General features: G+C 43.5%; 1 protein-coding gene across 6 annotated transcripts in view; it reads left to right on the forward strand.

Annotated features, from left to right (window-relative positions):
• LOC141159456 (uncharacterized) overlaps nt 1-14006 on the forward strand; it is a 511885-nt gene that overhangs the window by 475440 nt on the left and 22439 nt on the right. For 5 of the 6 annotated variants that reach the window (XM_073645460.1, XM_073645463.1, XM_073645461.1 and 2 more), the window contains 3 exons: nt 6617-6657; nt 8053-8115; nt 9540-9587. In XM_073645460.1, coding sequence (XP_073501561.1) covers nt 6617-6657; nt 8053-8115; nt 9540-9587 — 152 coding nt within the window. Of the gene's footprint in view, nt 1-6616; nt 6658-8024; nt 8116-9539; nt 9588-14006 lie in introns of all 6 variants that reach the window. The other variant, XM_073645464.1, reaches the window with a different exon arrangement.

Consider the following 14006-nt stretch of genomic DNA (forward strand, 5'->3'; position numbering starts at 1 on the left):
GGGGCGGCTGGGGACCGTTTATGGACACCCGGCTGCCCCCAGGCGGCTGGGGATCGTGTGTGGACACCCGGCCGTGGGGAGGCTGGGGACCGAGTATGGACACCCGTCCGCCCACTGGCGGCTGGGGACCGAGTATGGACACCCGGCCGCCCCCTGGCGGCTGGGGACCGAGTGTGGACACCCGGCCTCCGGGCGGCTGGGGACTGAGTATGGATTCCAGGCCGCCAACGCAGCCATGACGTGGTGGCCAGATTCCGCCTCCACATGCCTAAAAGGCCCAATTTCAAGTGCAAGCAAGCAGTATGGTATTGCAGCCTGGGGGTGGGTGGGTGGTTGGCTGCATATTTGCACTTGCATTGCAAGGAATGGGGGAGGTACCATTAAACACTGCCCTGGGATAAGAACTTGCACGGGGATAGTTGCAAGTCCGCATCTTCTGATGCGGCAAGGATGACTTCTGATGGGCACACTTTTAGGCTGTGACTTGGGTGTCAGAGATGCTTCCAGGGGTCTTGCCCATGCTGTTCCCATGTCTTTTCAGCACTGTATGCATGTGTCACACAGCACATGGCCAGATAAGGTTGTAAAATGTTAAAATGACATTTCCCGGTGAATGCATTTGTCACGGTTGAAAGCAATACAAAAGTGCAAAAACGCATAAAAAATGCTACTTGTGAACATAGCCCAAGGTGTGGAGGAGTATTTTTTTGGGGGGGTTATTTATTTTACCTTATACACAAGTCTTCTTTACCCTGGAAAGGAACTCCCTTAACATATTTCACAGGAAAGCAGTTTCAGTTTCGTTTTTGAACCTTTTATTGTGATCCCTTAAAAGTGGTTTAATACCTCTGACCACGTTGTTGATAGCAGTGACCTGGGGGTCAGAAATGCTTCCTGGGGCGATCCCCATGCTGTCCCCATGTCATTTGAGCACTGTCACTATCGTTTTGGGCAATTGTAAGGCTTTTAAAAGACTGCCGGGGGTGTCGCGCCAAAAATGCTCGGGTCTCCCATAGACTAACATTGGGCTCGTTGCTCGGGTCGAGCACCCGAGTATCACGGCGAGCTCGGCCCGAGCTTCGAGCACCCGAGCATTTTAGTGCTCGATCAACACTACTGTTAACCTGTTAAATGCCACAAAAATCTCTGACAGCGGCAGTTAACACGTGCTGGCACAGAGCTCGTCATTCCACGCTTCCATCAGTACGCCCGTAACGTGATCGCGGGGCGACAATGGGTTGCCTTGGCAGCCATGGGTCTGGTGATAACCCCTGTGCCTGTCATTACGTTCCGTGCCTGTCATTCTGAACCCGTAACCGGTGTTCATTAGAGATTGTGATTTTAACTATACATAGCAGTGCTGATGCAGTGCTATGTATAGCACAAGAGATCAGACGGTCGTAGCTTCAAGTATTAAATACAGTAAAAAGTAAAAAAAAAATGTTTTTAAGAAAAATGAAAAAAAAAAAACACAAAAGTTCAAATCACTCCCCTTTTGCCCCATTAAAAAAAACAATTAACAAAAAAATAAAAAAATACACATTTTTTATATCGCTGCATTTGTAAAAGTCCTATCTGTCAAAATATAAAGTAAATTAATCTGATCGGTAAACGATGTAATGAAAATAAAAATGCCAGAATTACGTTTTTTGGCTACCGCAACATTGCAATAGAATGAAATAAGAGGTGATCAAAACACTGTATCTACCCCAAAATGGTATCAGTAAAAATATCAGCTCAGGGGGCAAAAAATAAGCTCTCACACAGCCTGATATCCTGAAAAATGTAAATGTTAGTGGTCTTGGAGAATGGCTACAAAAGCAAAAAAATATTTTTTTACAAATTTACAAGTTTTTTTTTCACTACTTAACTAAAAAAAAGTTATACATGTTTGGTCTCTGTGTACTCGTGCTGACCTGGAGAATCATAACGGCAGGTCAGTTATACCATATAGTGAACATAGTAAACATATTAAATAAAAAAGCCCAGCAAACAATTCTGAAATTGCACTTTTTTTAGCAATCTCAATGCACTTGGAATTGTTTTCCTGCTTTCAAGCGCATCACATGATAAAATGAATGATGCCATTCAAAAGTACAACTCATCCCACATAAAATCAAGCCCTCATACGGCTATTTGAACAGGAAAATAAAAAAGTTCTGGGGAAAAAAAAAATGAAAACAAAAAAACAGAAAATGGCCTGGGCAGTGCAGGGGTTAATGTGCTGTTACTGCAGTATATCTCAGATCAATCAATTCACAGCCACACTGAGTGACTATACATCTACTGCACTTCCTTATATATCACTTGACTCTTTGAATTATTATTCACAGACTACGACTACCACTCCCATTTTCACACAAGCATATTTTGGGGTTGGGTGCTGTCCATGAAAAAACGGACTGCACACAGACAGCACTGGGACCAATGTTCTTTAATTGGGCTGCTTATATGACCATTTTTTTCATTGACAGAATATGAGAGAGAAAACTACACTAACTTACTAGAACTAGGCCTCACAAATGACCATTACCATTTTTATTTTTATCATTACTGCGTTATTACAATTACAAATAAACCAGTTTATCATTTTTTAATTTGTTTTATTTTTGTATTACTGTTATGGTATTACTAAAATCCCTGTACCTAAATCTGTTGATCCAGAAGAAGGCAAAAACCCCAGAATACAGTCAGCCAATTTGCATCACGGGGAAAAATTCCTTCTTGACCCCGAGAAAGGCGATCAGTCCTAGAACCCTGAATCAAAAGTACTACTATAGGTGTAACATTTTGTCTAATTTAACTGTAGCCCACAATGTTATGTGTATGGAGGAAATCATCCAGCCCTTATTTGAACGCTGTTATAGTATCTGCCAATACTACCTCTTGTGGTAGGGAATTCCACAGACCGACTGCTCTGACTGTAAAGAACCCTTTCCTGTTTAGGTGCCGGAATCGCCTTTCTTCCATCCGTAATGATTCCCCCCTGGTCCTTAGTATGGTCTTTGAAAGGAATAAGTCATGGGCTAGACCTTTGTGTGGCGCCCCGAGGGTTCGGTTGCCACAGGGGTATTGCACCTCAACCAGAGGTGTGATATTCCACTCCCAGGTAAGGATGGAGTGTGGACCAGGGCTCAGTTAGCTGCACATACACATACACACCCCATTTCCGGGGGACAGCTCGACGGTGCTCCCATTTATGCAGGCACGACTGACTAGGCTCGACGGTGCTCCCATTTATGCAGGCACAACTGACCATGTCCCTAGCTGGAGTGGGGAGGGGGGAGAGAACCCAGTGATGTAGGAGCAGTAGGGGATGGTTTCTGGAGCATAGGAAGGAGCTCATTGGGTGCAGGTCACCTGAGCTCAGACACAGAGAAGCAGATAAAAGGTGGGAGCCATCTTTAGTCAGTCCAGAGAGAGAGAAGGAGTTCAGCCAGAGAGAGCTGACAGGGAGCTGTGGCTCAGCCTGAGCTCAGCTCCACGAGGCAGGCCTGGGGAGAAGGCCGGGGCCAGAAAGGAGAAGAGGAGAAGGAGAAGGAAGGAAAGAGGAGAGACAGAGGAGTAGAAAATCTCCAGAAACAAGAAGGCAGAAGGGACCCTAAGAGAGCAGAACGGACAGCAACCGTTGCAAGCCTGCGTTATATCGGGTGTAGGGTCAGGCCGCAGAAGGGTACCGGATTCCCAAGTTGGTGGAGGTAAATCATCCCTCATTCAAAAAAGGTCGTGATCATCTATTGGTGCGACCCCTTGCTACACCCGCTAGGAAGGCACCACATAGGGTCAGGGAAACTGGCGCCAAGTTTTACCAGAGAAGGCCCGATGCAGCTGGACAGAAGCGTGGTCACTGGTGGGGCACGAGAGGCCAGAGAAAGGATAGAAGGGGGTCCTGTGCCATACTCCTGAATTGCCTGGGGGTTGACCAAGCCCCTCACCTGGTGGACGCAGCACGGCTCAGGCAGTCCTTGCCAACGGAAGTGACTTGGATAACAACTGTGAGTAAAAGGCCTGAACTGCACCATTGGACTCTGTGTGATTTATGCTGCGCCTGCACCATCACCCCCAGCATCCATCTACATTACCCTGAGGCTACACTCTTCCCGTGGGGAGTTATCCTATCCCTGTGCTGCACACCAACACCAGCCTCAGTGGTCTACCTCGCAGCGGCGGTTATCTCTGACCGCAATCCACGGGTGGCGTAGTCGGACATTCAAAATCCTGATAAATAGACTACCACAGCATTTGGTCTGACCACCCTGAGCCACGGGATCGGGTTGCCACTACTACCCCCAGCATCGCATAGAAGCCCGGTTCCGGGTGCCCCACAGCCCAGGGGGCGAGTCATTTGTATTGTCCACACATATATTTGTACATGTAAATGAGATCTCCTCTGAGGCGTCGTTTTTCTAAGCTAAACAAGCTCAACTTTTTCAACCTCTCATCGTATGAGAGGCCTTCCATCCCTAGTAATATTCTAGTTGCCCACCTTTGAACTGACTCTAACTTCTGAATATCTTTTTTAAAATGTGGAGCCCAAATGTGGAGATACAAAAGCTGTGGGCCAACCAAAAGTTGGGAGACAATGGGTATCACCTGGTATGGGGCAGTGAACTATCGACCACAGGATGGGATCTTGTGGACTAGCGACATTGTATTGTGACCATCCACCTGGAATTACTGTAAGGCTGTGTGCCCACGATGAATTTTTTAAGCGTTTCCGCAGCGGCAAAAACGCTGCAGAAACGCTTAAAAAACGCATGGTAGAAGGCCTGCCATGTTCCCCAATGATAATCCACATGTGCTGTGCACATGCTGCAGAAATTTCCGCTGCAGGTTATCATTGTGGAAAAAAACGCAGCACTAACAATTATTTTGCGGAAGCGCTGTGTTTTCGGTGCCATTGACTTGCATTGGAACGCATGGAACCAGCATCACTGGATCTGTACATGCAGAATCCATGCATTTCAATGTGCGGATGGTACCCGGGTGTGGAGGACAGGAGACTCTCCTCCGGACCCGGGTACCATAGAACCTGTAAAAAAAAGAATAAAATAAAAAATAAATGTTATATTTACCTTCTGACGGCCCCCGCTGCGCTTGTCCTCCCTTGCCGGCAGATCGCGGTGGACTGAAGGACCTGCGCTGACGTCATAGTCATGTGACGGCAGGTCCTTCAGTGTAGTGTTCGCGAGCTGCCGGCAGCCAAGATGGAGTGAAGCAAGACTCCGGGTGCCATCGGAAGGTAAGTATAGATTTATTTTTTTATTTTTAAACATTCTTTGGGGTCACACTATATAAATCCATGCCGGTTGCATGGATTTATATAGAGTGACCAAGTTGACAAGCACTTTCTGAGTGATGCTAAAATCGCTTGGAAAGCGTTTGTCAACCCGCATGCGGAAATGCATGTGAAGAACGCTTCACATCCGCATGTCCCTGGCAGGAAAAACGCATGTACAATCCGCATGTACAATCCACATGCGTTTTTTCTGCCAGAGAGATGCAGAAACGCTCAGGAAAAAATCCAGAGCATTTCTGCATCGTGGGCACATAGCCTAAGACCGTGGACGTAAGGAATAAAAGTAGTTACATTGTTAACCTGCCTAGGTGATTATTACAACCCACAACCTCACATCTTCACAATAGGGAACAGTAATTGGTCTTTTAAATCATTAATAACTGCTGCTGTAAAAAAAAAACGGATTGCATACTGATGACAAGTGAGAAAAAAATAGTTTGAATTTTTTGGATGAAACTCTCATGATATATTACACGCGCTTGTGAACCTACACTTTGTGAGACTTTTTCTCTACGTACTCTGCGTTACTTCCATGCTCCAAAAACAAAGTGAGAGGTTCATTGACCTTTGTGTATGTGTTTGCAAGTGGGAAATAAATAAATAATTTAAATAAATATGGTACATACAGAGTAACCCAAGAGAAACCCATTAGCAGGGAGCACAGGGTGACTTTGGCCGCACATCATATCAAACAGATGAAGATTGCTGTGTCATGATGAAATGCAAGTGACTAGAAATCGTGCAAGTTTGGTTTCCTGGTGACCACATTTACTAATTCTCAACCTTTATCAGAATATGTAGATGTTGAGAAACTGACCAACATCCCAAATTTCTTCACAACAAAAATATAGACATAACCATCAGGTGCACCTTGCTTAGGCATGAAAAGAAACACACATTGGCTTTTTCTTGGTTACATCTATCATATGGGTTCTCCTTTGTTCAGGAAATCTAATAAATACAATACATTTGATTGCTACAATTACCTAGTTATGCTGCTATTAGTTTTAGTTCTATCTTGTGATTTCGTACAGTTGACACATACAGATTTGACTTATTCATGTTTACTTTTGACATTTTGGCAATTTGTTCAAGACATTTGTTACTAAAACAAAGCAGATTGCTTATACTGATTAGAGCTTCAGAAGGTGCCCATCAGTTACTGAACTTCAAGCACTCATTAAATTTCCCTTGATTGGGTGCCAAATCAGTTTTGACACATTGTAGGACTGCGACAAAGAAAACAACTGGCAATTTGTTACGGGACTTGGGTTTTACATGTTGGAAACATTAACGCTGATTTCTGTCTTGGCACAGGCAAGAAGCTTGGTGACAAAGGAAGACGTGGCCAACAAGATGTAAGATGTGTTTCACTTCACTTAATTAAACAGAGCTTTTAGGCTAAGTGCCCACGATGCAGAAATGCTGCAGATTTTTTCCGCATCTCCCTGGCAGGAAAAACGCATGCGGATTTTACATGCGTTTTTCCCACCAGGTAGAAGCATTTGTCAAGCGTTCTTCACATGCATTTCCGCATGCAGGTTATCAAGCGTTTTTCCAAGCGATTTTAGCATCACTTGGAAAAGTGCTTGACAACTTGGTCACACTATATAAATCCATGCAACTGGCATGGATTTATATAGTGTGACCAAGTTAATAGTTGAAAAAAAGAATAAAAATGGTAAAAAATGAAAAAAAAACATTCTACTCACCTTCCGTTGTTCCCCAGTCTTTTCTCTGCTGCATCCAGTCTCTTGTACGTCTCGGGGTGGTGTGAAAGGACCTTTCATGACGTCATTTAGTCATGTGACAGGTCACGTGACCACTGACATCAGCGGTTGCGTGACCTGTCACATGACTAAATGACGTCATGGAAGGTCCTTTCACACCACCGCGAGACGTACAAGAGACCAGACGCAGCGGAGAAAAGACCGGGGGACAACGGAAGGTGAGTATATGTTTATTTTTTATTTTGAATTCTTTTTTTAACATGAACCATGGTACCCGGGTCTGGAGGAGAGTCTCCTCTTCTCCAGACCTGGGTACACATTGAATCACTTAATATCTGCATGTGCACATGTAGTGATGTGGATATTAAGCAATTCAATGTAAGTCAATGGCGTCAATTACGCTGCGTGTCCGCAAAATTAATGGACATGCTGCGTATTTTTCCGCAATGATAATCCGCAGCGGAAATTTCTGCAGCATGTGCACAGCACATGCGGATTATCATTGGGGACTATGGGGCACGTATTACCAAGCGTTTTTTAAGAGTTTTTGCTGCGGAAATTCCGCGGCAAAAACGCTTGAAAAGCGCATAGTGGGCACGCAGGCAAGGAAGAGGGAGGTGGAGAAAGAGGGAAAGAAGTAGGTGGGAAGGTGAACTGAACTGCTGAGCTGTGCTAACGGTGCATGAGAGCCTGTGATTGGTTCGAATAGTTCTTTTCTGCTTACTGGTGATGCTAAAAGTTCTTGATGATTTCTTGTTACAGTATATCTGATCGGAGCTCTGAAGGGTGGCTTCAGACTAAACCTAAGTTTAGTCAGAAAACCCTACTGTTGGATTAACAGAAGGATTAAAATAATAAAGGCATTACAATACGAAACGGGAAAAATTGCTGTTAATAGTGATTAGTATAGTGGTAAAGCCATGAGATACTATGATATAAAATACACATAAGTCACCATTATGTAGAATAAATCATGACAATTATATGGCATTCAGCTATTACAGGTCCGTCATTGCCTTATAGGTGAGCTCATCATCATCAGTTCGATTTGTTACTGTCGGGACTCTGGAACGTGGAGGCATCTTTGTAAGTTATTAATTGCATTTACAATTTTTTTTTTTATAAATACTTAAAGAGTAACCGTCATTTTAATTTTTATTTAATAAATCAATAGACATGAAAATAAGCAACTTTGTAATATATCTTATCAGACAAATCTGCTTTTTTCTCTGTCAGAATTGATCAGTCATTATCAAAATTCTCAATTCTCAATAATCTGTATTCAGTGAAGACTCTCCCATTACTGAGATAGGAGATGGCAGCTAGTACTGATGATATTCTATGTATATAGGAGAGGGAGGAGGAGCTCTGCCTCTTGCTCCTCCATCTTTACATTAACATAGAATTGTATTCCTAGCGTGCATGTCCACCATCACTCAGCTCAATAGGTGGACATGCTAATATCAGGTGGGAAAACTTTAAAAAAGATTTATACAGGTATCTTGATTTTTTTCTCAAAGTAAATACACCAACCTCATCAAGTCTAAGAGGACTATTTAATAAAGTATGCAAAACTTCTGTAACAAGAGTTTCATGTGAGCACTTGTGTTTTGTGTAATAGGCAGGAACACAAGAGAAGACCCCAAACCTTTCTATGGTTTCCATTATAAATAGAAGAGAAATACTGATTATCTACAAATAGCAACGAATCGTCCACATACAGGGCAACCTGCTCCTCTCTGCCTCCATAATTAAAGGGAATCTGTCACCAGATTTTTACTATCTCATCTGAAAGCAGCATAATGTAGAGAAAGAGACCCTGATTCCAATGATGTATCACTTAGGTTATTGGGTGCAGCAGTTGTGACCCAATCAAAGTTCTGAGATGCAGCATGAAGCAGAGCTGAGAAAGCTAACCCCGCCCACACCAGGCTCTCAGTGTACATAGTCTACTGACAGTGAGCTTCTTATCACAGGAGGGGCGGAGTTGGACTACTTGGCATGAGGCAGCTAGTCTCTTCATTGTGAGTAAATAACAGCACACAGCCTGATGGGTGACATATCGCTGAATTCAGTGTTTTAACTCCTACCTCATGCTGTCCTCAGATTACATAGCAAAAACTTGCTGACACATTCCCTTTAAAGCCCTTAATCCCCGTGTGATGTGAGGATCTACTAGATGGAAAATGTATATATTTTCGGGGAAGGTAAAGGGACTTATTTTTCAAAACTGGTTATCAAAAACTTGTATTTTTTTTCCATACCAACTAATCACAGCACTATTTTCATTTTTTGAACAGAAATATGAAAGTAACACTGATCGGCTGCTATAGATACAAAATACTTTTTTGGCAGCTTTGATAAATCTACCTTACACTACGTTATACTACTAAAAATAATTAAAGTAAATTATATTCTGGGAATTGTAGTGTTACAACAGTTTAGGAGTCTAATAGTCTTTAGATATTCTCAAAATGTAGTAGAAATAGTAATGATATTGTCATTCACAGGGAATGGCAGAAACAATGTTCCGGTCCCCTAATCTACGTTTCAGCCTGGTAAGTTTTTATAGGTGAGGTTGTGACTGAATCGTGCTGTGTCTCATATTACATATAATGAAAAAACGTAGATATTGGTACAAATAGCAAAGCACAAAAGTAAGAATAAAGTAAGAAACAGGATACTACTAATCAGAGCCTACACTCCCTGACAGAAGTTATGTCGCTTATCCATGTTATGCAAATGAAAGCTTATAACCTGACGTTAAATTCATCCATTGGTTTTATAAATTACTCTTTTGAAAGCTGAAACCCTCCCAAATTTGGTTTAGGTTAAGAAAATTAATTGGCATCAATGCTGAAATATTGATCATTTAATGAACACAGAATGGTCAGATTTTGGCAAGACAAAAGTTTTGTCGCCCACAGAAAGTAATGTGATATTCAAACAAATAATTATCTTAAAATACAAATATATGTTGCATAACATTGGTGAATGAAGTTGTGGTGCTATTAGAGTCATATTTAATATTTTATGTGACTTCCATGAGCTTGAAGGACTGCATCCATGCGGTTCAACAATGATTCATACAATTTATTAATGAAGTCATCAGGAATTACAAAGAATGCAGTCTTACATGCCTCCCAGAGTTCATCTAGATTCTTTGGTTTTGTCTTCCAAGCTTCCTCTTTCATCCTACCCCAAACATGCTCAATGATGTTCATGTCTGGTGACAGGGCTGGCCAGTGCTTGAGCACCTTGATCTTTTTTTCCTGGAGGAACTTTGTTGTAGAGATGGATGTATGAGATGGAGCACCATCCTGCTGCAGAATTTGACCCCTTTTATGATTTGGAATGTAAGAGGTAGCTAATACTTCTTGATATTTTAGGCTATTAATATTGCCTTCCACCTTGCAAATGTTTCGCACACCCCCATACTGAATGTAACTCCAGATCATGATCTTTCCACCACCAAATTTAACTGTTTTCTGGGTGTATTTTGGATCCATACGGGCTCCAGTAGGTCTCCTGCAGTATTTGTGGTGGCTGTGGTGTAATTCTACTGAAGATTCATCAGAAAAATCCACCTTCTGCCACTTTTCCAGCGTCCATCTGTTTAGCAGGCTGTGGGACTTTGCAAATGCCACACGTTTTTTTATTTAATAGATTTGAGAAACACAGAGTTTTTTTATAGGCATAAGACATTCAAATTTTATTACAACATTTAAAATTACACATAAAATACAATATAAGGTGACAATATATAGATGGTGGCCAAGAAAGATATTCACTGGAGAAGAGAGCCGGTAAAAGAAGTCCCCATAGTCCCAGAAGATTCATACAGCAAGATAATATATGTACTGAAACTAATAGTAGTGGTGTATTGGTATATATCGGAGCACAATCGTAAGTGTGTTTCCGAAAAAAGTAATTATTGCTGAAGAAAGGGACTATCAAAGGGGCAAGTCCTACATGTTAGGCAGCCTTACCCAGTGAAAATCAATCACAAGCCAGTGATAATAGCCACAAAATGGCAGACCCCCAGTATACAGGTGGTGGCCAAGGAAGATGTACACTACAAGAAATAACTAGTAGTAAAGGTCCTCATGATCCCAAAATACATACAGTAAGATAGTCCAATAATAAGAATAGAGTAATTACTGTTGAGAAGAGGGATAACCATAGGGACAAATGTTAGCATTAGGTCATCTTACCCAGTGAGAAGCCAAACACTGGCTAGTAATAATAGCCGCGCAGTAGCAAGCCCCGACGCGCGTTTCACGGCCCAAAACTAGCCGCTTCCTCAAGGGGAATGTGCAGGGTTAAGAAGGCGGCACCCTTTTCAACCATGGCGTCGGTCATGTGTGGCCACACATGACCGATCACATGATTAGCAAGTAGGCGTGGTTTGATGCCGATAAGCGGCGCATGCGTCGCCACTCCCCGCCCCAGGACGCGAGCCCAGGCCGTCAGGGGCCAGTGCGCAAGCGCGGGCGCGCGGCCAAAGACAAGGCCGAGCGCCCGCGCACGCACCAGCCCCGCAGAGACAGCCGGGCGCGTGACCCACAGCGCAGGGGGCGGAGCACGCGCACAACATCAAAAGGGCACAGGTTAAAGCGGAAGAAAACAAGATGCATATAATAAATATAACACTGCATTTAAAGATGTATCGTATCCCAGAATAAACAACTTGATTTGAGAAAAACACAAGCAAGTCACTTTATCGATGATTGGTCCACCAATTTGATGCAGTGTGCAGAAAGATCACTTTCAGAGCGATGGTGTTTTCGTATAACATTAATTATTGTTACGTCCGCCAACATCAGACCGATTCGCAGATGATTTAATTCAGGCATCATCATAATCCGGCATAAGGGGGCCAAATATTCCAAACATACGATAAAAACTAGAAATAAATATAAAAGTTAGAAACTGGGGAAACCCCATATATACAATAAAAACAAATACTAGAGCGCGACAAAATTATTTGAAGCTCAAGAAGGGGGGAGAGAAAAGGAAAGAAAAGGGAAAGGACCAAAGGGGAACAATTGCATAAGAGACTAAGTTAAATGAATAGTCATAAGTCAAGTTTACAAAAATGAGGAGAAGGACAGGGACTCATTTAAACCATGTGGAGAAAGAGTATCCAACATGGTGATCCACTTAGTCTCGGCACGTGCCAAGGCTTTTCTTACATTACCCCCCCGGGCACCCATATGAACCACATCTATCCCACGAACTTTGAGGCATCCAGGGTCACAGTTATGAGCGACCCTGAAATGTCTCGGAATTGTTTTTAATTCAGTAACGTCAGCCACTGTCCTGGCCGCGCCAATGTCCCGCACATGCTCCCGTATGCGTACCCGGAGCTCCCTGGATGTCAGACCAATCAATATATATCAGAGAGCAGTCACAAGTTGCGTAATAAATTACGTTACTTGTGCCACACGAGATGTAATGTCTGATGTCAAACTGTCTTATACCATCCGAGGACGCAAAAGTGGTGCAGCGGAGGACATTGGCGCAGGCACGACAGTGGCCGCAGGGAAACATGACCAGAGTAGGGCCACGGGAGCCGAAGGGGTTTGATTTTTTCGCGACATAGTGGCTCGACACTAAAATATCTTTCAGGATGTTGGACCGTCTAGGGGTCATTAGGGGATAATCCCCAAGAGTCGGTCCCAGGGAGGCGTCGGTCATCAGGATACTCCAGTGTTTTGTCATTATACTCCTCATATTATCCCACTCGTGATTAAATGTAGATATATATCGTATCTTCTTCTGCCCATCATCATTGATTTTATATACTTTGTTTGGGTATAATAAATGGTTTCTTGGGGTACGCCTAGCATGTTCGTAACCCCGCCTCACACATCTATTACTGTAGCCACGTGATGCGAATCTTGATTTGAGATCGATAGCCTGCTTCTCAAATTTATGGTCCGATGAGCAGATCCGCCTCGCCCTCAGGAATTGCCCGACCGGGACGGCCCTTATTGTGGTTGGATGGTGGGCACTACTTGCATGAATAAGGGAATTGGTCGACGTTGGTTTCCTATAGATGTCCGTCTGAAGGCGGCCAAAATCGTCCACCTCCAGACAGACATCCAGGAATTCAATCTTAGATGCATCATATTTATATGTCAACCGAATTCCCCACATGTTTATATTTAGCTGTGCCATGAAACTCTCAAGCTGCTGCACCGACCCACGCCAAAGAAACAAAATATCATCGATGTAGCGCAGCCAACACAGCACATGGTCCGCGACCCCCACGCCTCCGTCGCCAAAAATCAGTCTCTCCCATGCCCCTAGGAAGAGATTGGCGTACGAAGGCGCGCAGGCCGCCCCCATCGCTGTGCCGCGCTTCTGTAGATAAATATTATCTTTAAACAAAAAATAATTGTGCGTGAGTACAAAGTGCAACAGCTCGCAGATAAAATCACACATAGGGCCGCCCAAGTCAGACGCCCCGAGGAAAAGGCGGACCACATCCAGACCAATGTTGTGGTCAATACAAGTATATAAAGACTCAACATCTACCGTGACAAGTAGAACCCCCTTATCCAGAGAGACGCCGTCGACCCGAGTAAGGACGTCCGTCGTGTCCCTAACGTATGAGGGTAACGTCGCTACAATTGGTTTTAAATAAAAATCAATAAATTTACAGGCTGGTTCACAGAGACCCTCTATACCGGACACGATCGGACGCCCAGGTGGGTCCACGGCGTCTTTGTGGATCTTGGGCAGAAGATAGAACGTAGATGTCTTAGGGAACCGTACGGTAAGTGCTTCAACTGTTTTTTCAGATATGGTCCCTACTTCACAGGCACGGGTGAGGATAGATTGAAGTGCGGAGGAGTAGGAGTGAGTCGGATTAAAATTTAATTTACAATACGTATTGCTATCTCGTAGTTGCCTAAACGCCTCTCTTTCGTATTTGGCACATTGCCAAATCACAATGTTTCCCCCCTTGT

Source organism: Phyllobates terribilis, unplaced genomic scaffold, assembly GCF_046119375.1.
Source record: "Phyllobates terribilis strain yellow unplaced genomic scaffold, ASM4611937v1 Scaffold_1__5_contigs__length_1240528914, whole genome shotgun sequence".
Taxonomy (NCBI): domain Eukaryota; kingdom Metazoa; phylum Chordata; class Amphibia; order Anura; family Dendrobatidae; genus Phyllobates; species Phyllobates terribilis.